Source organism: Stegostoma tigrinum, chromosome 7 (genome assembly GCF_030684315.1).
Source record: "Stegostoma tigrinum isolate sSteTig4 chromosome 7, sSteTig4.hap1, whole genome shotgun sequence".
Lineage (NCBI taxonomy): Eukaryota > Metazoa > Chordata > Chondrichthyes > Orectolobiformes > Stegostomatidae > Stegostoma > Stegostoma tigrinum.
This window is the reverse complement of record NC_081360.1, coordinates 87,875,624-87,900,636: the sequence shown is the minus strand read 5'-3', so window position 1 is coordinate 87,900,636 and position 25,013 is coordinate 87,875,624. Positions and strand designations below refer to the sequence as shown.

At 40.0% G+C, this 25,013-nt stretch overlaps 1 protein-coding gene across 1 annotated transcript in view; it reads right to left on the bottom strand.

Moving 5' to 3' along the window:
• The window catches only part of clasp1a (cytoplasmic linker associated protein 1a), a 287,369-nt gene that overhangs the window by 43,232 nt on the left and 219,124 nt on the right, over nucleotides 1-25,013 (bottom strand). The window contains exons 32-36 of the mRNA XM_059647511.1: nucleotides 22,642-22,720; nucleotides 21,548-21,691; nucleotides 12,357-12,452; nucleotides 8,247-8,390; nucleotides 6,830-6,933 (exon numbers count right to left, since the gene is read on the bottom strand). Of these exons, the coding sequence (XP_059503494.1) occupies nucleotides 6,830-6,933; nucleotides 8,247-8,390; nucleotides 12,357-12,452; nucleotides 21,548-21,691; nucleotides 22,642-22,720 (567 nt within the window). The remainder of the gene's footprint in view (nucleotides 1-6,829; nucleotides 6,934-8,246; nucleotides 8,391-12,356; nucleotides 12,453-21,547; nucleotides 21,692-22,641; nucleotides 22,721-25,013) is intronic.

Genomic DNA, 25,013 nt, shown 5'->3' with positions numbered 1-25,013 from the left:
GAAGATACTGAAGAACACTATATATGCCCTTTTGGAAGAAAATGGACTAGATAGTGACAGCAGGGTGGTTTTGTCCAGGGAAGGTCATGTCTCAAAAACCTGATTGAATTTTGAGGATTATTGATGAGGGAAGGGCTATGGATGTAGTTTATATGGACTTTAGTAAGGCATTTGATAAAATCCTACATGGCAGGTTGGTATAAAAAAATCTAAAATCACAAGGGATTTGGGGTGGCCTGGCTAGGTGGACAAAAATTGGCTTGGTCATAGAAGACTGAGTAGTGGTGAAAGGATGATTTTCAAGAATGGAGATCAGTAACTAGTGGTGTTCCACAGGGGTCAGTCTTCAGTACTTTGTTGTTTGTAGTATATATGAATGATCTGGAGACAAATTTGGGTGGTCTGATAACTTTGCTGATGACATGAACATTGGTGGAGTTTCTGATAATGCCAATGATTGTGAAATTATATAACAAGATATAGATAGATTGGCGACTTGGGCACAGAAATGGCAGATGGAGTTTAATCCAGACAAATGAGGGATAATGCATTTTGGAAGATCAAATTTAGGTGTGAATTATATTGTAAATGGTAGAACCCTTAGGAACACTAACATTCAGATGGATTTGGGTGCAGGTCCACAGTTAATTTAAAGTGCCAACACAGATAGCCAAGTTGGTTCAGAAGGCATATGGCATGCTTGCCTTCATCACCCAGGGTGTGAAGTCCAACAATTGGCAAGACATGTTGCAGCTACAGACAACCCTTGCTAGGCCACATTACGAGTATTATGTGCAGTTTTGGTCACCACATTACCAGAAGGGTATGGACACTTTGAGAGTAGACAAGGTTCACCAGATGTTGCCTGGTCTCCAGGGCACTGGCTAGGAGGAAAGGTTAAAAAGACTAGGATTGTTTTCATTGGAAAGATGGCAGCTGAGGGGAGACCTGTTAGAGGTCTTCAAAATTATGAAAGACAATCAGGGTGGATAGCCAGATGCTTTTCCCCAGGGTTGAAGTTTCGATTACAAGGGGGCACAGGTTCAAGGTCAGAGGGGGAAACTTTAAGGGAGATGTGCAAGGGATGTTTTTCATAGAGAATGGTAGCGGCCTGGAATGCACTACCAGAAGAGGTGGTGGAAGTGGGCACATTGAAGACATATACGAGGCACCTAGATGGTTACATGAATAGGGAGGGAATAGAGAGACAAGGATCAAAAAAATGGCAGATTTGTTTTTAGATTATTTAGGGCATGATGGTTGGCACAGGCTTGGAGGCCAAAGGGCTTGTTCCTGCGCTGTACTTTTTCATTTGTTCATTTGAATACAGACAGATCATATCTGTTCTTGCTGCATCTCAATGACATTGAAGGCCCAACCAACCAGCATCCTTTTCCCATGCTGTATAAATTGGTGTCTCTCTTTTCAGGTCTGTTTCTTGTAGATTGATGAAAACAAATTGATTAGCTTTGACATTTTGACCCTTAATAATCTGTTTAGCATGCAGGTGCAGCATGTAATTAGAAAAGCTAATAAACTGATACTTCTTGGAAGAATTGAACAGGGTGGTAGGGAGATTATGCCTCAGTTGTACAAAGCACTGGGAGACTATATCTGGTGTACTGTGTTCAGATTCCTTATTTCAAGAAGGGAAAGCAGATGGAAGCAGTGCAGATGTGATTTACTCAAACAATAAGAGGACTGGGTAGGCTGTTGTATGAAGAAAGGATGGACAAGCTAGGCATATTTCTGTTAAGAGTTTGAAGGGAGCGGGACAACTTGATTGAAACATTCAAGGTCCTGAAAGGGCTTGAAAGGATGGATACCAAGAGGATGTTTCTTCTTGTGGGGAAATACAGCCCTAGGGGGTAACTATACAAAAATAAAGAGTCACCCATCGAGGCATTTGTTTCCTCCCAGAAAATCTTTGATCTTGGAGCTCCCTTTTGCAAAAGGCAATGGAAACTTGGCGTCCAAGGGGTAAAAGGTTATGTCTGCAACCTTACCCACTGCTAACATCAGTCATGATATCACTGAATGGCTGAGCATCCTCAAGGGGCCATGGTCCTATTTATGCTCTGAACTTACATGTCAGCACAAGTTAATATATCTTGATTTATGCCATTTCAAATCTCAGTCCATTATTAAAATATTCAGTGAACTATTTAAGTTCTGCCAGACCCATTTGACTTCAGTACACAAAGCAATTTCAAGGAACACAAATCACTGCCCTAATTATATAATGCCTTCAGCACATTTGGTTTAATACCAACCACTACAAATATCAGCATTTATTGCAACGTTGGTCTGTCACAAAACAGATGGCACAAGTGCTCAACTTTGAAAAATTAACGAATTTAGTTGCAGTATTTCAAAGTGTCAAAGTCCAAGTTAGTGCCCTCCTCAATCCACTCATTTATAACAATATGATGCCCACTTGGTGGGTACTCATCTATTCAAGTCTCATGGATCTGTATGGCAACAGAAATAAACATAGTTCTAGATCTCGTGGGCAGAAATAAATGCAGATGGCTACAATAAGTTTTTCTAGATTTTACATTTTACTAATTCATAGCAAATGAAATATAAACAAATAGGCTGCTAGTACAGCAAAATTCACATTAAAAAAATTCAGCCATAATAAAATCCTGAACTGAGCGTTTTTCACTTATCCAATTACTTTTAGAAAATTGGGCCATGACATGACCATATCTTAAGAAGGCTGCCTGTATTTAAACTTAAGATAACAAAGTGTGGAGCAGGATGAGCACAGCAGTCCAAGCAGCATCTCAGGAGCACAAAAGCTGGCGTTTCAGGCCTAGACCCTTCATCAGAGCGGGGGATGGGGAGAGAGAACAGGAATAAATAGGGAGAGAGGGGGAGGCGGACCGAAGATGGAGAGAAAAGAAGATAGATGGAGAGGAGAGTATAGGTGGGGAGGTAGGGAGGGGCTAGGTCAGTCCAGGGAAGACGGACATGTCAAGGAGGTGGGATGATGTCAGTAGGTAGGAAATGGAGGTGTGGCTTGGGGTGGGAGGAAGGGATGGGAGAGAGGAAGAACAGGTTAGGGAAGTGGAGACAGGCTGGGCTGGTTTTGGGATGCAGTGGGGGGAGGGGAGATTTTTAAGCTGGTGAAGTCCACATTGATACCATTGTGCTGCAGAGTTCCCAAGCGGAATATGAGTTGCTGTTCTTGCAATCTTCGGGTGGTATCATTGTGGCACTGCAGGAGGCCCATGATGGACATGTCATCTAAAGAATGGGAGGGGGAGTTAAAATGGTTCGTGACTGGGAGGTGCAGTTGTTTGTTGCGAACCGAGCGGAGGTGTTCTGCAAAGCGGTCCCCAAGCCTCTGCTTGGTTTCCCCAATGTAGAGGAAGCCACACCGTGTACAGTGGATACGATATACCACATTGGCAGATGTGCAGGTGAACATCTTCTTGACGTGGAAGGTCGTCTTGGGGGCTGGGATAGGGGTGAGGGAGGTGGTGTGGGAGCAGGTGTAGCACTTCCTGCAGTTGCAGGGGAAGATGCCGGGTGTAGTGGGGTTGGAGGGGAGTGTGGAGCAGACAAGGGAGTCGCGGAGAGAGTGGTCTCTCCGGAAAGCAGACAAAGGGTGGAGATGGAAAAAAAGCTTGGGTGGTGGGGTCGGATTGTAGATGGCAGAAGTGTCAGAGGATGATACGTTGTATCCGGAGGTTGGTGGGATGGTATGTGAGAATGAGGGGGATCCTCTGGGGGCGGTTGTGGCGGGGGCGGGGTGTGAGGGATGTGTTGCGGGAAATGCGGTCAAGGGCGTTCTCGACCACCGCGGGTGGAAAGTTGCGGTCCTTTAAGAACATGGACATCTGCGATGTGCAGGAGTGGAATGCCTCATCGTGGGGGAGGCGGAGAAATTGGGAATAGGGGATGGAATTTTTGCAGGAGGTGTATTCTAGGTAGCTGTGGGAGTCAGTGGGCTTGAAATGGACATCAGTTTCTAGCTGGTTACCTGAGATGGAGACTGAGGTGTCCAGGAAGGTGAGGGATGTGTTGCAGATGGCACAGGTGAACTTGGAGGTTCGGGTGGAAGGTGTTGGTGAAGTGGATGAACTGTTCGAGCTCCTCTGTGGAGCAAGAGGCGGCGCCGATGCAGTCATCAATGTAACAGAGGAAGAGGTGGGGTTTGGGGCTTGTGTATGTGCAGAAGAGGGACTGTTCCATGTAACCTACAAAGAGGCAGGCATAGCTTGGGCCCATGCGTGTACCCATGGCCACCCCCTCTGTCTGTAGGAAGTGGGAGGAATCGAAAGAGAAGTTGTTGAAGGTGAGAATAAGTTCGGCTAGGCCGATGAGGGTGTCAGTGGAGGGGGATTGGTCGGGCCTATCTTCTTTTCTCTCCATCTTCGGTCCGCCTCCCCCTCTCTCCCTATTTATTCCAGTTCCCTCTTCCCATCCCCCTCCCTGATGAAGGGTCTCGGCCCGAAACATCAGCTTTTGTGCTGCTTGGCCTGCTGTGTTCATGCAGCTCCACACTTTGTTATCTTGGATTCTCCAGCATCTGCAGTTCCCATTATCACTATTTAAACTTGTTCCTTTTAACATTTGCAGCTGTACTTGTAATATGTCCATAACATACAAGTGATTCCTTGGACTGCCTGACTGGAGTTCAAATCAAGTCCAATACTACCATCTCCATTTTAAAACAAAAACTTTATTAAATTCGTCTGGAACTGACGTTGAACTTATAACCCTTGTGCTATTATACACTTACAGTATCAAAATAATTACATGCTCATATGCAAGAAACTCCAAGTTCAAGCTTGAGAATCACTCTCAAGTTACATTTTATGAATAATCTAAGTGTAAATCTGCATATTAATTTGGGTGGGAACTGTTAGAGTTGTGAGAGCATGGAATGTGTTGCCAGCAGCAGTTGTGGAAGCAAGGTCATTGGGGTCATTTAAGAGACTGCTGGACATGTATATGGTCACAGAAATTTGAGGGTGCATACATGAGGATCAATGGTCGGCACAACATTGTGGGCTGAAGGGCCTGTTCTGTGCTGTACTGTTCTATGTTAGTGAATCTGCCAATTTCTCTTTTCTACTGACTCCTTACCAAGAACTGTTCAACGGTGAACAAAGTTTCATATCTCACAACCAATTCGTTATCACACAATCATTAACTTTCACCTTTACTTCATCACCACTGGTTGTGAAAGCCTTGTTCACACTATTATCAACTTCAGGTTTTGGTCCTCCAGTACTTTACTGGATGGCTCCCCAAGCTGTACTACATCCAGGTTTCAAATGCCTTAGGTCTCATCTTATCCCATACTAAGTTTGCCCCTACCTCACCCTACTTCCCTGCCAGCATTTACTGGGATCAACTAGCTCGTACTAGACACTAGATATGGTGAAGAGCTCAAAAACACTTCAGAAAAAAGTGATCAAGCACTTTAATTGTACAAATTCTACTGCACATGTACCGTTGTAAACTGCCTGACTTTTATGTACTCAAAATAAGACAAATTTACCAACTTAAGCAAATCCTTTTTAAGTGGAAAGGAAACGCACACTCCCAATATCAAAAAAAGATACTGCTTTCACCATGAATGTAAACCGCAACAGTTAATTGCGCATACTCTTTCCATTTGTTTGCTACTATTTACACGGGATCAACACAAAGGCGGCACATTTCTGTGACCAATAGTCTTTTCCCCCCTGTGACCAATATTACTTTTTTCCAGATGAAGTGTTCCATTTTGTTATTGAGTTTCTATTAACGCACAGGTTCCTCAAACTAGCAGTATTATATTGCAACCAAAAGTCAATAATGCTAATTTATCCGAGAACCATTCTTTTAAAACATGAAACAAGCCAGAAGTACTAATGTTAATAACATCAAGACAACAATATGTATCAGCATATCTGTTTATGTCTTCCCAAAAACAAACATATAATACAAATCTTTAAAAAGCTCATGCTGGAACAATAAAACATGGATTTTAAAATGTTATTTTTGGGAGAGCAGTTGAAAATGGCATGATGATGGCGTGGTAGTGAAAAGTTTCATGCACACAATGAGTTGCAATGGGAAAAGTTTTGATTGAGAGAAATGAAAGATGTACACTGTATGATTCTGGCATATGCATTTGCTTTATGATTTTTCAGGATTTTTGGTTTGAAAAGTTCCTGGAAACACACAGCTCCACAAACACTATTTAGAACAACCACACTGACTTATAGGAAAACTGTTCCTTTCCAGTGCAAGTAATGTTTGTCGAGTAATCTCAATTCTTCTCATTGCTAAAATTTGTTCATTTTTGATCAACAATTATTGGATGAAAAGGAGTATAATTTACATTATTTACTGCAGAAATTACTTCACAGGTACTATCATCATAGGATTGTGTATTATAAAATATTTCAACTGAACCAGATGAAGGCATAAGTTTGCATTTATTCTTTATCTATGACCACTGGACCCATGTTCCACATTATGAGGATAGGAACTGGGAAGTAAAGAAATGTCAGGACTTGGATACAAACTTACTGTTATAAAAGTTGACATCTCAGGCTAGATCTTATAAATTGTTGAAGAAAATCACATTATTTACTCTTCAAAATTCAAGGTGAGAGAGCAACAATGGAATCAAATGAAATGCAGAAAAGAAATATATGTTTGATCAAAGCACTTATGATTCTTATTTTGAAGATTATGAGGACAGGGAATCACCAGGGAATTAATGGGATTTTAATTAATATTTTGATAACATATTTTATCTAGGAACTAGAAATACATCACAAATGTGATATGAATAATTAAAATTAAAATTTATCATTACCTTGGGGAAAGACCACCATGTGAACAATTCGTCGGAGATGTAAGAGGGCTTGTTCGGCTGGAGTGTCGTGAAGGTGTGCGTCCCATTGTGTTGCTGGGTGAACTCTGTAGCAAGAACAGAGAAGATAATGAAATACTTCCTCTTTATATACTTATTATTATTATATACTTCCTCTCAAGAGAACATTGTGGTAAAGTTACAACTACTGAGTTACAGATACACAATCAAGTCTTCAGATTAAAATATCTGAACTACACAATGTGGGACAGGAAATTCAAACTAATAACCAAAACCAAAACAGCTATTGGCTTAAGAGAGTTCACAACTTCTACCACCATTAGTATATAGAAATATTTGCCAAATTCACTCCTCATAGGCCTATCTATATGCCCAAATGTCTTTTGGAAAAAGAAATTTCTATTCAATCTGTTCAGAAACATTATGACACCCTCTGGAGCAGTTGGGACTTGAACCTAGGCATCATGGCTGAAAGGTACCGCGGTGCCACAAGAACCCTCATATTCACTGGTATTTTGTTTTCTTTTACCCTCGGTCTTAAATTCTCCAAACATTCTACTCCATCCATCCCACTTAATAACTATCTACTATCTTAACTCAATTAAGTATGATCATTCTTATCACTCTTTATAACTGAGCCATTGGAGTTCAGGTATTTATCACTCCAGCAAATCTATGGTGCACTACCTCCAAGACCAAATATCTTTCCTAACATGTCATGCACAGAACTGTGCACTGTATCTGATAGAGTCTAACTTATGCACATGTGGCTTAAAGTTCACTCCTACTTCTATTGTGCGCAATGTCATAAGAAAAACAGTGCACAGATTACTGGTACATATACCTTAAGAGAGATGACGAACATTTAAAAAGGGTTTATAATTTCAAATTTCTTTCTCCCTTCAAGTTCTTAATGTGCTACTGCGTGTCGGGCTCTATTCCAAAATAAATAAGCATCATAATTCAAAAGTATGAAGGCATTTACTGGAAGTTCATTTTAAGTGCTCCATTTTTTAAAAAACAACTCTTGGGTGTACGGTCACAGGCAGGCTGTATTTATTACCCAGCCCCGAGTGTCTAAAAAGGATTCCTACTGAAGAGTTCAACTACGTAGAATAGGATTGGTGACATATGTAGGCCTGGTTGGGTACTCTTTCCTAAAGGACATTAGTGAACTATATTGGTTTTTGCAACAATATAGCAGATTTCTTGCATTAGCCCACAAGTTCAGATTTACTGAATTCAACTTGTATTATTGGGATTTTAACTCTCAACCTCATATTTGCTAAGACAGTGGCGTTACTACTATATTAGCCTATGTTGTTATTTTCATTAATGCACATTAGCTTTCCATTGTCATCAAAATATTGCACCAAGAAAAGTGGCAGGAGCCAAGTACCACACTAGTGTTGCTAGAGTTCTTCAAGTGATTGTGAAGGAGCTTGGTGGCACCATCTTGGAATGTTTTTGGCAAGGCACCAAGTAACATAGTGAACTCAGGAGTGTTCAGCTCAAACAGGGAAATCAGCACGACCTGTGCAGCCTGTAGAAAGCAAAAAGAAAGCAATTACAAACAAAGGAAAACTAAAAGTCACTCATTAAAAATTCAGGCACTCCCACTAACCCAAGGGCAAAGAGACCCTAAGAAACCAATCACTAAATGGAAACCTTGAATACACTATAACTAACATTTCCTACACTATTTGAAGGTCACTGGCTTTTCATTAAAAGTCGGTGCGGCAGACTGTAAGACTGCTATTTTCCCAATTGCATTTCTTTTAAAAGGCACTCACCAAGTTCAGTACTCATGTACGTTTGCACTGTGCACGCAGAACATAAAACAGTACAGCACAGGAACAGGCCCTTAGCCCATGATTTTGTGCCGAACATGACAAAAATTAAACTAATCCCCAAAGCCCTTCTGCCTGCCCTTGGTCCATATCCCTTCATCCCTTGCACATTCATATGCTTATCTAAGTCTCTTAAACACCCCATCGTACCTGTCTCCACCACCAGCCCTGGCAGCCTGTTCCAGACATCTATCCATCATGATGCAAAACAAAAACTTGTACTCACAGAGCTTTGAGCTTTCCCCCTCTCGCCTTAAATGCATGCCCTCTAGTATTAGATATTTTACTCTTGGGAAAAAGATTATGACTGTCAATCCTATCTACACATCTCATAACTTTATAGACATCTAGCAAGTCTCCCTTCAGTCTCCACCGCTGCAGAGAAAACAACCTTAGTTTTTCTAGCCTCTCTTTATAGCCCATGACCCATAAATGAGGGCAGCATTCTGGAAAACCACTTCTGCATCATCCCCAAAGCGTCCACATCCTTCCTGTAATATAACAACCAGAATTTTTTAAATTTAATGTACATCAGTTACCAAAAGTAGAATTTAAACCCATGCCCTCTGTGCATTAACCTAGGCCTCAAGATTAGTTGCTGCTGATGTTATTACTGCACTCTTATCATCCCACCACTCAAATAGCATTACTGAAATCAACTTGCATAGAGATGATACAAAGAAAGAATTTTCCAAGCTATTAACATTTAAAACTTAAATTCCCAGCAGAGCAACAGTCACGCTTCGATCAGACAATGGCCCTAGTAAACAAGATACTATTTATAGCTCATGTTTGCAACTAAACGGTCAATGATTGGTATTTTCTGGAGTGTGTTTTCTTTTTAAAAAAAAGGGGTGCATGGTGTTGGAGGGCAGGTGATGATAAAAACTGAAATAAATGAATTGCACATTGCCAGTATTTCAAAGGAAACACCTGTCTACAACTTCCACTTGCTGTTTTCAGTTAGGTGTGTGATTAAACCTGACAGTACATTCTACATAGAATTGAAACACAAAACAAGGTCACTTAGTCCATCATGTCTGTGCTCACTCATTGGAACGTATCTTATTAGCCCATTGTGCTCCTTCACCATAGTTTTTGCAATTTTTTCTTTTAAGCATTTTGACTATTCTATGTGAAATTAAAATCTGCACATTTTCAGTCTGTCCAACCCTGATCATAATTCACTGCATAATTTTCCACTTCCATCTGTACAGCATTAAAAGCAAGTCCTTTTTAATTTATTCTAATTCAGACCAGACAAGATGTAGAACATCTCAATCAAATCTCCCAATTCTGCTTTAAGCAGAACAAGCTCAGTGCCTCAGTTTCTCTAAGTAACTGAAAAATTTAATACTGGTAATTCTCCTCTAAACTCTCTTCAATGTGTCCATATCCTTCTTACAATCAGCATTTCATTAAGATTCACCAGAACTTGCTTTTATGCCATATTAATGAATCCAAGGGCCCTACATGGATTTTTAAATAACCTTCTTGTTTTGCCTTATCTTCAAATGATTTGTTCCTACATTCCATTTAAAATTATACCATTAGTTCTGACTTATTTAACTCTGCCCATGAAAACTAATCACCTCAGATTTTGTGTCAAACACCATTAGCCACATCCAACTTTTCATTTAATAGTGTTCTAAGGAAGGTCAGCAGATCCGAAATGTTAACTCTCATTTCTCTTTACAGATGCTGCCAGACTTGCTGAGCTTTTCCCACAACTTCGGTTTTTGTTCATTTAATTAGCCAGTCTACCCTCCTAAAGTTTAGTATCATCCTTATTTTGCATCATCTGCAAGTTTTGATATTATTCATTAATAACCAGGACTTAGGGCATAACTTTAAAGAAAAGATAAGATCAGTGGTTACAACATCTGCCACTGGGAACATCATTGCACACTTCCATCCACCTGAAAACAACTGATCATAGAACGCTGAACATAGAACAGTAGAGCAAAGTACAGGCCCTTTGGACCCAATGTTGTGCCGACCAATTATCCTACTCGAAGATCAAAAACTGACCCACATACCCTTCATTTTACTAACATCCATGTATCTATCCAAGAGTCGCTTAAATGTCCCTGAGTATCTGACTCTGCTGGCAGGGCATACCACGGGCCCACCACTCTTTGTAAAAAACTTACCTGTGACATCTCCCCAGACCTCCCTCCAATCACCTTAAAATTATGTCCCCTTGTGACAGCCATTTCCACCCTGGGAAAAACTCTCTGGCTATGCACTGTATCTATGCCTCTCATTCTTCTTCGCTCCAATGAAAAAAGCCCTAGCTCCCTCAACCTTTCCTCCTAAGATGTGCCCTCCAGTTCAGGCAGCATCCTGGTTAATCTCCTCTGAACCCTCACTAAAGCTTCCACATCCTTGCTATAATGAGGTGACCATAATCGAACATAATATTCCAAGTGTGGTCTAACTAGAGTTTTAAAGCTGCAGCATAACCTCATGGCTCTTAAACTCAATTCCCCTGCCAACGAGAGCCAACACGCCATACTACTACTTAACAACCCTAATCAAATTGGGTGGCAACTTTGAGGGATCTACAGACATGGGCCCCAAGATCCCTCTGTTTGTCCTCACTGCCAAGAATCCTGCTATTAACCCTGTATTCTGCATTCAAATTCTACCTTCCAAAATGAATCACTTCACATTTTTCTGGGTTGCATTCCATCTGCCACTTCTTTGCCCAGCTTTGCATTCTGCAAATGTCTCGTTGCAACCCACAACAGCCCTCCGCACTATCCACAACTCTACCAACCTTCATGTGATTGGCAAACTTACTAACTTACCCTTCCAAATCCTCATCCAAGTAATTTATAAAGATCAATATGTTCCACTGTCTGTTCCTAATCTAATTCAACTCACTTCGCCAATTCTCCTTTAATCCATTGCCTTACAATTTGTTAATAGGTTTATTATGTGGTACTTCATCAAATGCTGAATGAATCTTCATTCAAGATAACAACAACTCTTAACCTTTAATTCATGAAATGAGATAGGAACAGGTTTCAAATTACTGGATAATATATATACTGTAAATGTATAAATCTGCTAGCAATGTGCTGGAATAAAAAGCTAATATTCTATCAGATAAATAGACAAAGTGGTGCTTCCAAACAAGGTGGATAACACACATGATGTATTACATTTATATTATCCACAAAATGCTACTTGTTTTCTCTTCTTTCATACATTGGAGATAAAACTTACCAATTAATTTTACTGCAAGCTTGCTATACAAATCCAATTTGCACAAAGGTTACAAAATAAATTTTCAAGTTCTAAATAAACACACATTAAAAGAACATGTTAATGCAGTTGCAGATCCATTAGTTAACAGATGAGCATGCATTCCAACATCACAGGCAGCAGTTCTCAATTTCAGGGCCAATGCTCTATTTTACTTATTAAGACTGCAAAGAAAAGGCAAACTTTATTCCCAGAGACCACCACCTATGTGCAGTACAGTTATCAGAAGTCAACTGCTTTTGGCAATTGAGGAGAGTGAACACATGGTTGTTACACAGAAACAGAAGTCAGTCAGGCCAAGACCCTTGTGCAGCCAAGTTAAATAAAAACAGCTAACGATACAGGGGAAAAGCAACTTGAGATTAGTAGGTGCAACATTTTTCTACCTGTTTACACTTTTCTTCCAGGCCAATTTCACCAGGCCCAGAGGTACTCGAACAGGACCTGGCCAACACCTCATCACTCAACCAACTATGCACAGTCTGGGTTTGACAGGTGGGAAGGTATTAGAAAAATTGCAGTATACAATAAACAGCAGTTGCATGATTAACAAAATTATATAAAGCTGACAAGCACAACAGAAAGTGACTAGTCGAATTTGCATCAGAGAGATGCTGACATTTAAATTCTTTAAAGCTGTCACTTTTGGGAGCTGCCAATTTGCTCCCTTTTTGCCTACATAAAGTTGTGTTTAATTTTTCTCCCCCAACATAAAGTTCCTGTTGCATTTCAAAAGACAAAACAATGCCACAATCTTTTGCCCATCAGTGTAGAACAGCCTAATGTGAGCACATAAAACTATTACAAACATATTTTATGACTCAGTAGTAACACCCAGACATGGCTGAGATCATACAGTATTTAAAATTTTGCATTTTTGAAATGGTCTTCTCAGAATGGTTATTAAGTAAAGCTTCAGTCCCACATAGAAAATGAATAAACAGTTATGTTACAGGCAAATAAACCCAGAATATAATAAAGCAAATGATACTTGTTGACTCTATAACAAATTTAAAAAACATTAAAACAGAAGTTCGTAGATGCCAATTGCTTGACTAAACCGTTAGACCATTTCCCATTATCTTCATTTTCTTTGTGCATATCTTTTCCATCTTTCCTCTTTTGTGAAGAACCTTGCAATATTATTATAAACTATTATAAAATATTTTAGAATGTTCAATGCAAATTATGAAATCATACAACTCAAGAAAATAATCAAGTGGATGGTGACAAAAGACTTAAAAGTTGGCTCATCCATTTTGAATAATATGAACAACTCAGACATGACCGTTCAAAACCTTCTGTGCTGCATCATTCTATGAATTAGACAACTTCTAAAATTCAAACACAGTTCTTTGTATTTATGCAGAACGGAACAGGGGAGAAGGTGTAGTACAAAGCATAAATCCAAACCAACTATAGCATGTGATGTGAGTTCTAGTGTTCCTGCCTCAAAAGCAATGCACTACATGCTTGACTTCAGCAAATGTTATGGTCTTTCATTGGGTTAATCTGTGGAATTATAAACAATTCTCATTGAATAAAAAGACAGGAAGTCTTTTCTTCTCACTCAAAAGAGCTTATTGTCCAATTAGCTGCTCTTAATTGAAATGTACAGTAGCAATTTTGGCAAACAGGAGTTCAAATTTGGATCCCAAATAAACAGAATAACAGACTTCTGCACATATGACTAACATTCCTATCTCAAATACTTTACAAGTCCTGAATTTCTGCAAAACGAATCAACATTTATTCTGCAATAAGTACACATTATAAATAAAATTGTTTGATGAGACATGATGCACATTAGTTTGAAAGGCAAAATACATTTACTGAATTAGTTAAATTTAGTGAAGTTGCACACTTGTTGAATATATTGCCCAACTCTAGTTGCCTGCCAAAAGGGGGCAGTGGACTGCCTTCACAAACTGCTGTAGGCTAATTCTTGTCGGTGCCCTCAGTGCTGTGAGGGAGGAGTTTCCAGGATTTTGATCCAGTGATATTGAAGGAACAGCAAAAGAGCTTTGAAACTTTAACCTCTCTCATCCAGCACAAACCTTCTGGTTGTTCTTGGGTCAAAATTTAGTACTGCTCATTTTTTTGTTGCAATTGATCAGAGTGTCAACTTTTCATGCTCTGCTCACAGAAGCTAGAGAATCCCTATAGATGGAACCAGACAAAAGGACAAGCAAGGTCACAGTCTAAAGCCAACTTTCACGGGCACTTGTCAGCAAATAAACAGCAAGACAAAGTCCTTGTGTGGACTGCAAAAACTTGGGCCATTAAATTTAATTCCTTGCCTTTTTGTACATGACTTCATTCTATTTTCATAATTATGCTTCTCTTTAAAAAAAGTTCGATTAGCATGAACTTTGAACCTGAAACGCCCTTTCCAAAACGATGTCTGTAATTGCCACCTGCTGGGCCAAACCATTTGGTCATTCCTTTCACCATTATCTCCTTGGTGCAGTTTTTTTTTAGAAAGTTTTTCTATCTTCCCATATTGCAAAGGGCCTCGCAATACTATCTGCGTGAAAGAAACCAAACAAGTACAATTTGCCAATATTAAAGTGGCAAATACGAAATACGAAAAGCGAGTCATTCAGGAAAAGGTACAGTTCAACAAGGTCATGATATTCAAATGTCAGGGAATGTCTGTAAATACAGTAGTAAAAGTCAACTGCAGAAAGCAGGGTAAACACCAAATTGACTCTCACAGCATGGACCTGTAAACCATTAAAATCACCACAAAGTCTAACATTTCTCTTTTAAATTATAGCACCCATGTAATGCAAACACTTAAAAGGTCTTTAAAATGAACAGTTATTATTTGGCACGTACATACTCTTATGAAACTTAATCACTATCACCAAAAAACATGCAAGTATTTCACTCCAAGGAGCAATGCTTGAAAAACACATGCATCTCCCATGGCAGTAACAAACAGGGATATTCTATCATGCAAGGCATAACTTTGGACATCGAAAATGATTGACAAGCCCAAAATTCATTTATTACAGGTTTTGAGACATTTAGATTTTCAACTGATAATTTACAGAGGAGTTGTTCCAGCATTTTGACCAAAAAACCACAAAGGAACAGCAACTTGTAGATTGTGGTGGCCTCATAAATTTACTGTCCTCGTCCCCCTCGAGGTCATGAGTTTGGAAAGTGCTGTCAAAGAAACTTTGGTGAGTTAAAGATGAAGGGAGGTGTCTGGTGGAAGAAATGGATGGTGAGTTAATCAAGTTGGCTGTTTCATCCTGGGTGGTCGAGTTTCATTTGAAATGTTGTTGAAGCTGTACCCGTCCAGTCAAGTGAAGAGTATTCCATCACACACCTGATTTGTGCTTGTAGATGGTGGACAGGTATTTGAGAACCTGGAAATGAATTACCCATTGCAGAAATCCTACCTTCTGATTTGCTGTGTAGCCACATTATTTATATGTCTAGTCAAGTTCAGTTTTTGGGGAATGTTAACACCAGGATATTGATAGTGAGGAATTCAGTGCTAGCAATGCCTCCGAATATCAAGCAGCAATGTTGGATTCTCTCCACTAGAGACAGTCAATGACTGTCACACATGTGGTGCAAATGTTACCTGCCCACTTATCATGCCCTACCTAGATAGTGACTAGAGGTGTTGCAAGTGATGCTGAACACTTCACAAACATCAGCAAATATTCAGACTTCATGACGGAGGAGCAGTCAATGATGATGCAGTTCACGATCACTGGGCAAGGAGATGCAGATACATCTTGTGACACTTATCTCCAACCACCACAACCATCTTCCTTTGTGCCAAGTATAATTCCAACCAGCAGGGTTTCCACCCCAATTCTCATTGACCTTGTTTTGCAAGAGCTCCTTGATGGTACATTGTCAAACACAGTCATCCTTATCTTTTGAGTTGAGCATTTTACATATTGATGACAGGTGCAAATATCCCTTGCAAAACACAAATAAGCATCAATAACCAAGTTACTGCTGAGGATATACCACTTGATAGTACTGTCAAGCTCCCCTGGCAACAATTTGCTGATGATCAGTAGACCGGTTGGAGTGGTCATATTTTTTGGAGGACAGAATACACCTGTGAAATTTTCCACATTGCCAAGTGCACACCAGTGTTACACCAGTGTTTCACCAGTACTGAAACAGCATGGCTCAGAGCACACTACGATCTGAAGCACAAATCTTCATAATTATGCTAGAATGTTAACAAAGGCCTTCACATTTTGTGGTGGTCTTGTGCTTTAAGCCATTTCTTTATTTCCTGTGGAGCACATCAAATTGACTAAACACTGGCACTTATGTTGCTAGGGACTGTGGGAGACAGCTGACAGAGATCACCCACTCAGTGTTTCTTGCTAAAGATTAATGCATATACTTCAGACTCACCTTTTGCACTGATGTCCTGGGCCGCCCCATCATAGTGGGCAGGAATACTTGGGAAGCCCTGTCTCCTGTTGGTTGTTTAATTGTCTGCCATCATTAACAGCTAGACGTTGCAGGTCAGTACAGCATAGATCTAATCCATCAGATTAGAGATCACTTAATCCAGTCCACTGCAAGCAGCTTCACCAGGATTGTGCTTAATTTACTTGTAGTGTCTCAGAAGAATTGACACAGTAGGTGCAGTTTTGGTAAAATAATAAAGCAATTGATGTCAGGAAAGTCAGAATATAGTTCAGCCTTTTTTGGTAATAAGCAGGAGCTACTCTGAAGTGTGGTTTCACAGGATTTAATAGGTCAGATTTCTCTAGCCCTCTTTTTTAAAATGGAAGAAAGGCGCTCTGCACTTTTGAGAGGACAGTCCACTCAGGGCATCCTCACATCTGCAGTTCTTTGACAGCACAAAACCGTCAGAGAAAGGCAACTTACACCCTCCTTTCCGCAGCAGTCAGCTGCTATATTCTGAAATTTAAAGGCCTCAGCAGCCATTGAGAGTTAATGTGAAACTATTAAGTATATGAGGACAGTTTGAGGTTAGGGTGCTGGAAGGGCAGGGTGCTAGATGGGTATGGCGAATAGGGTGTCAAGTTATTAGAATGCCAGGGATAGGATGCCAAGCGAACAGGTCCAGTGTCAGTATAGGTGTCAAGTTAAGTTCAGGAGGAGGGGAGAATGGCTCAGGTCTAACTCAGTGGCCTGGTTGGGTTTGTGTGAGGGACATTGAGGTTCAGAGTTGTGTCGGGTCAAATAAGGGTCTGGCAGGAGGTGTAGTTGGGACTAGTTAGGTAAGGATAGGGTCAGTTTAATAGTTACTCAGAAGTAAGGCAATATATTTAAGAGTTTCAAAAGGTTCCAGATGTAGAGAAATTGCACAGCAAAAAATTCAATTTCCCAGGCAATGCCTTTGGAATGTGATACAATGGGAATTCCACAGGGATCCCCATGCAGAATTCCCATTTTTGATTTGATTTGATTGATTTGTTGTCACATGTACCTATGTACAGTGAAAAGCTTTGTTTACGAGCAGTACAGGTAGATCATTGTAAGCAAAGTCATACAAGGCCATTTATGCTGGCATAACAACTGTCTGGCTACTGGAAAATCCAGGCTAATGTTCCTCCAGCAAGTAGGCACAGTTGAAAAAGCTTAAACTGTATGATCAATCTACAGAAACACAGTTAACATTTTGAGTCTAGTATGACTCTTCTTCAGAACCAGTCCTGAGGAGAAGTCACATCAGACTTAAGACATTAACTTGTGTCTCTCTGTCCCCACAGATGCAGCCAGACCTCAGTTTCTCCAGCATTCTCTGTGCTTGCTTCCAATTTCAGCATCCACAGCATATTGTTTTTATTAGTTTGTTTGATCATGTTGGATGAATAAATCTTGTTTGGAATACATGTAAAATCTCACTAAACAATGCTTTTTTTTATTTTAGAGGAAATCTTGTAACTAAAGCAAAAAGTGTCACCCTTTCAGCACGTGACAACTATATGAAGATCCTCTCGTTTGCACAAATGCTTAAAAGCTTCTTACTGCAAACAGGGTATAAACTAACAACTCTCACATCTGCAGACAAGCTACAATTTCCCTGGACTTCCCCTTCTTAGATATCACGAAAGGAGGGAAGTACAATTTCAGAGGTAATCAGTTTTTAAGACACAATGCTTCAGGCTCAAGTTTCTACATGCTCACATTTTCTTTTGAAAAAGGAATTACATTTTTTTAAGTAGCATTCTGCATTTGATTCCTACCTATTGGCACAAACACCATGTCTCAACAGCCATTTGCATAAAAAACTCCCACTTTTTATTTTGTTCTTGTCATGATCTTAAATTTATCCCCCTATTTATTGGTTACCTCTTAATCTTCTTTGCTATAATTAAAACAATTTGTTCGAAAGTTTAAACTTCTTACCTTAAAATTTTGAAAATTTATCGGTTATACACATATGGCACAGCTCTGACACTCATTCTTAGGTAAAACTGAACATAGCAAACCAAGAAGCTCTATTTTGTTGCAAATTTTAGACAGCAAAATGTAGACTGGGATCAACACACTCATCAGCAACAGCAAACAATTGTTATAACAAAGTGTGGAGCTGGATGAACACAGCAGGCCAAGCAGCATCTATAACAATTGTTACTTTATTTCTAAGTGAAACGAGATGAAAAGCTTTTGTAAAATGTCTTTGTTGAGCAATACCAAAAACTTAATTAACAACTTAAGTCTTTGCTTCTGCCTTGCATGGGTAAAGTTTCAAGATTCACAAAATTCTACAGCTTCACCAAATTTACCTCTTATTCTACAATATATTTCATAATTACTCCTTATTTACTCCTTGCACCCAAACTCCTAAGACTCTGTGGTCTATTTATTCTATTTTTAAATGCAACTCCCTTTCCTTTTCCGAAGACACATTAACATTTCAGCTAGTATGATCTGATCAAGCTATTAACTTGTCGACATACACTCAAGATCACTTAAAAGTCATTTTCAATTAGCCAAGCTTGTGGGTGGTATACAAACATTTACTAGAATTGGTTTAAACACCAAACTGGAATGAACACCACTCTGCCCTTCCCTCGGATACAAAATACATCCATTAAGCACGTGCTTCTGAGACTTTATGAAGCTCTCGTTAGGCCCCATTTAGAATACTATGTCCAATTTTGGGCCCCACACCTCAGGAAGGACATACTAGCTCTGGAGCGTGTCCAGCAGAAATTCACACGGATGATCCCTGGAATGGTAGGTTTAACCTATGATGAACGGCTAAGAATCCTGGGATTGTACTCATTAGAATTTAGAAGGTTGAGGGGAGATCTAATAGAAACTTAAAACATAATGTATGGCTTAGAAGGGGTGGACGCTAAGAAGTTGTTTCCGTTAGGCGGGGAGACTAGGACCCGTGGGCACAGCCTTAAAATTAGAGGGAGTAAATTTAAAACTGAAATGAGACGACATTTCTTCAGCCAGAGAGTGGTGCACTTGTGGAATTCATTGCCATGGAGTGCAGTGGAGGCCGGGACATTAGATGCCTTCAGGGCAGAGATCGACAAATTCTTGTTCTCAATGAATCAAGGGCTACGGGGAGAGTGCAGGAAAGTGGAGCTGAAATGCCCATCAGCCATGATTTAAACAGGTGAGTGGTTCGATGGGCCAAATGGCCTTACTTCTACTCCTATGTCTTATGATCTTATTTTCCGTCCTTTAACCAACTTTCCACACTCCAATTGACACTGTTGCAATTTCATTAGGAAGTCTTCTGCAGGCACCTTATTCAAAGCATTCATTGAATGTCCTCTCAATTATTAGTGCAACATAAACCATTATTCAACTTAACAACAAAGTCATTTTAAGTAGCACCCACCAAGCATATCAGAGTTGTTGGTTTGAAAACAAGCTGAGGAAAATACGATGACACTTCTCCTACTAAATAAGCACAGAGGTCGTCAGAGGGCCAGAAAAATGTGTGAAGCCAAGTTTGCATTCCAAAAATTAATGTCTCAACTGTCCAGTAGCACAAATATTTTATCTTTTAATGTTAATGACATTTGCCATTCTGGGTAGTCCATTCCATGCAATGACCATTCTTTGTTTAAGTTAGCTGAATCTAAGCTAATCTCCCCTCATTGCACATTTGAGCCTTCAGTGCCTGGTTTGAGGACAGAGAAATTGATGCTGAAAATCTTTTATCTTATGGTTGCTATGTAGTTCAAAAATCACACGTCCAAGCTGTTTCTTCAACACAAGTGACTATCCTAAACTCTTCAACCTCTCTTTGTACATCAATTCCACAAAGTTATCAACTTGGCTTTCCTCTTTGACATTTGCTCCAAAGACGGCATATCCTTGTAGTATCGTGACCAGAATATTACACAGTAATCTACTGGTGTGGATAGCAATTATTTTACAAGCTTATTACAACGCCCTGAAGTTTATGTTCGATTCATTTGTTTTGTTTACTGCCGTTCCAGACTGTGGTGTTTGTTTCACTGTGCTGTTCAACAATGCTTCCAGATCCTGAAAGTTTTGTATCCTGCAGCCATGAGCATTTATTTATTCTGACATTTATTCCCCATCCTCTGCCTTATAACATGCAAGTTTTCAGACTTCTGTCCACTTGCCCAATTTATTCAATTCATCTCTTTCCCCCTACCCTCACATTAATTTGTTTCCACCTGCAAAATGAAAGTGCTTCCTTTCCGGCCTAGCTTCATATCATTTATGTGAACTGTAATCGGACATAGTCCTATACCTGATCCACGACAGCTTGACAGGGACCTTGCATTTCAATTCAGTTCCATTTATCATCAGCTTTCACCTTCTTTAATAATTAACCTTGGGAGCTTCTTTTTCATTACGTGCCTTCCTACCTTGAAGACTAATTACTCATCTAATATCGTATTTAAACCCTTGCTGAAATCTAAATGCATCATATCTCACATTTGATCAACATTGTGGTCTGTCATTTTCTACATTAATTTTCTGGTAAATCCCACATTATATGCATTCTACAGCTGGAAGGAACAGAGAAGGCCCCAAGAGGAGAAAATATATTCAAAATTACAGCAAAGCAAATAAATAATGCTTTTCTTTTCACAAAGCACATATTAATTATTTTCCAAAATCATCTTCAGGGTTGAATGATAACTGAAGACATTTCACATCACATTCCAGAGTAACCAACTGCAGTGTACAAAGCTCAAGTATGTAATAAATAAGGAACTCCTACTGAGAAACCTGGCTTCTGAGTAACTAAAAGGTCAAATCAATTAAAATAACTATGGCTTCATTTTGTAACAAATGTACTTTTTATGGCTTAACGATAATGTTTTACATTTAATTATTCGGCTCTGGCCGGTCTGTATCTGGATAATCTTTGACAGACAGAACAGTACCATTAAAACAGTAAGGTGATGTTAAAAAGAAAAATAGTTTGTCTTGTATTATGCCACTGTCATGAGGTTGAGATACATAGCCTTTCAATAACAATGAGAATTGAGAGCGGAGAAACTAACTGCAAGTTTAATTCATAGAATCACAGCACAGGAGGTTGCCATTCACCCCACTATACTTGATCTCATCAAAACTTTCTAAGCTATCTTAAACGACTCACCTTTCTCACATCAGAGCTCTTTGGTTCAGTTGTCCAGGTTATGATTCTGGAAACAGCAAGACGGGTCTCACTGGAATTAACAAAATCGGCTGGGTCCATCTGCCTTGCTAGCCTCTCAATGTACTTCAAGATTGCAACTTTAACCTTTCAATTCAACAAAAATAAACAACATCACAAGCAAGTATGAAACGCAATTGATCAGATGGAACAGATAAACACAAAATCAAAGATGAAATTTTTAATTCTTCACTCCACCAGTATATAATTTATTCTGCATTGAACCATAAATATTATAAAGTGCATTAATTATTATGAATTCTCCTATGCAAGCTGTATGTTTCTCAGCTTAGATGGTGCCAGATATCTGCTCCCAGATCTCCACAAATATCATGAACAAGAAGCTCACACAGGGATACAAATTGAACAGAGAATATTTTACATCACAATTAAGAAGAAAATCAAGACGGCAGTTTTCTTTTCTAATTTAAAAGATTGCCCATCCAAATATCTGTTACTTTCTGCCAAATGTGGCTCAGTGGTTAGCACTGCTGCCTCACTGTGCTAGGAATGCAGGTTTGATTCCAGCTTCAGGCAACTGTCTGCATATTCTCCCTTTGCCTGCATGGGTGTCATCTGGGTGCTCCGGTTTCCTCCCACAGTTGAAAACATGCAGGTTAAATTACATTAAATGGATTGGCCATACCAAATTTCCCATAACGTCCAGGGAAGTGCAGGCCAGGTGGTTTAGCCATGGAAAATGCAGGGTTATAGGGTTAGGGTGGAACCCATTTCAGAGGGTTGGTGTGGACTCAATGGCCCAAATGGCCTGGTTCCAACCTGTGGGGATTCTATGAAGAAATTTAGCAGATGTCATGAAATGCTGCAACCGTATAATAAGTAGGAACTAAAATGTAATGCAGTATAATGTATAAATCCAAATGGGATCTTCTGAATCTTTACTTTTGAGTTAGTTCAAAAGTTTTAGTTGCTCCTAGCATATAGCCATTCTTTTAAGTATGGCTTCAAATTAATTCACTAATTCAAGGCATTTTCCAGTATTTACCTAGCAAAGCATTGGATGTTTTTAAACCAACCTTGAGGTTAGGCGTTTGTGTTTGATCCACAATAAAACGCATAAGAATATTGAATTGCTGGTCAAATGGGAAGGACTCTCTGCAAGCAAAGAAAAGACATTAGAATTTCTGAATTCACAATTTTATATTGCGTGACTGGTTAGCATTTACATACGAAAACACTCCTACATTAAATTAAAAATATCAATGAATCTAAAATACGCTAAAACACAACTTTTACCATTGTTTTGCCTTTCATCCTCATCCCTTTTAGCATTTAATCACTCGTTTTCCAATTCAAAAACCCTCTTATTTTGCTCTTTCCCTCTCACCGCATATTCACTTTTGGGGTGAGGGCAAGTAGTACAGTGCCTAATGTTCTGCTACAGAACTGGAATAATCATTCAGCAGACAGAAGCAAGTCTTCTAACCTGCTTGCCTCAAGAGCCTGAAAAAGCAGGCCCAGCTGCTGTCAAACTGGGGGCAGGATCAGGATAATATGAAATCCTCTAACTCAATTCCCACATTGAAAGGGAAAACCCTGTCCTCAGTCTTTGTTGGAACACAGTACAGCATCTACTTTTAAAAAGGCAAAGGCAATTATGGGCTAGCATTACCCATCCCTAGGTGCCCTTGAGAATGTGGTAGTGAGCTGACTCTTGAGCCAGTGCAGTCCACACTGTAGCTTGATCCACAATGCCATTAAGGAGAAATTTTGGATTTTGAGTCTGTGACAACGAAGGAACACTAAGGAATACCTTCCATCGCTTGACTGATAGGATGGTAATTTGCTGAGTTGGATATTTTCCGCTTTGTGTGTACAGGACATACTTGGGCAATTTTCCACATTGTCAGGTAGATACTAGTGTTTTAACTGTACTGAAAGAGCTTTGCTAGGGGAGCAAGTTCCAGCGCACAAGTTTTCAGTCTTCCTGCTGAAAACGTGGTCAGGTTTCTTACCCTTTGCAATGTTGAGTGTCTCCAACTATTTCTTGAAATGTGAAGTCAGTGGAGTTGGCTGTAGACAGTTATCTGTGATGCTGGGGACCACTGGAGAAGGCCAAGATAGAACAACCACTTAGCTGAAGGTTGCTGCAAATGTTTCAGCCTTAGCATTTGCACCAATGCACTGGACTCTTCCATCACTGAGGATGGGGATATTTGTGGAGCTTTCTCTGCTGGAGAGTTGTTTAATTGTCCACTACCATTCACGACTGGAGATCTCAGATTTGATCAGTTGGCTTTGGGAGCACTTTGCTCTGTTCATTACTTGCTGTTGACATGCAAGCAGTCCTATTTAGTAGCTTCACCAGGTTAACAGCTCATTTTTAGGTACGTCTGATGCTGCTCCTGCATGGCTTCCCACACTCTCCATTGAACTACAGTTGATCCCCTGGCTTGACGGTGACGGCTGAGTGGGAGATACGCTTGGCCCCAAGATTGCAGATTGTGCTGGGAATACAATTCTGCTGCTATTGATGGCCCAGAGCATCTCACAGGTGGTCAGTCGGTTTGCTAGATCTGTTTGAGTCTGTCCAATTTAACATGCTGATAGTCCCACACAACATCATGAAGTGTATTCTTAATGTAAAGGTAGGACTGTGCAGTGGACAGACATACCAATACTATCATACACAGATGTTTCTGCAGCCAGGAAATTAACAGGGATGAAGTCAACTGTGTTCTTCCCTCTCGACGGTTCCCTCACCACTTGCTGTAGACACATCTGGCAGCTATCCATTTAGGATCAAACCAACTTGATCAATACTGCTGCTGCCAAGCCAGTCTTACTGGTGGACGTTGAAATACCTGACTCAGAGTACATGTTGCGCCATTGCTACTCTCAGCTGTTTCCTCTAATCTTTATCCAATATTGAAGCGTACTGATTCATCAGCCAAGGGAGGATAGTATATGGTAATCAGCAAGAGATTTCCTTGCAGGTTAGAAGACTTGCTTCTGTCTGCTGGATGATTATTCCAGTTCTGTAGCAGAACATTAGGCACTGTACTACTTGCCCTCACCCCAAAAGTGGATGTGCGGTGAGAGGGAAAAAGCAAAATGAGAGGGCTTTTGAATCCTTTCATGGTATTAAGAGTCAATGTTGAGGACTCCCAGGGCAATTCCTTCTGACAGCATATCACTGTGTTGCTGCTTCGACTGAGCCTGTACGGAGGGTGGCAGCGGACATATCTGGGAATGGTAACGGTGTGTCTGGGACATTAAGGTATGATTCCGTGAATGTGACTATGTTAGGCTGTTACTTGATGAGTCTATAAGACTCATCTCCCAATTATGGCACGGGCCCCCAAATGTTAGAAAGAAGGACTTTGCAGAGTCGATAGAGCTGTTTTGTTTCTGTCTTTTCGATTGCCCAAGAGAATAACATGAGTCT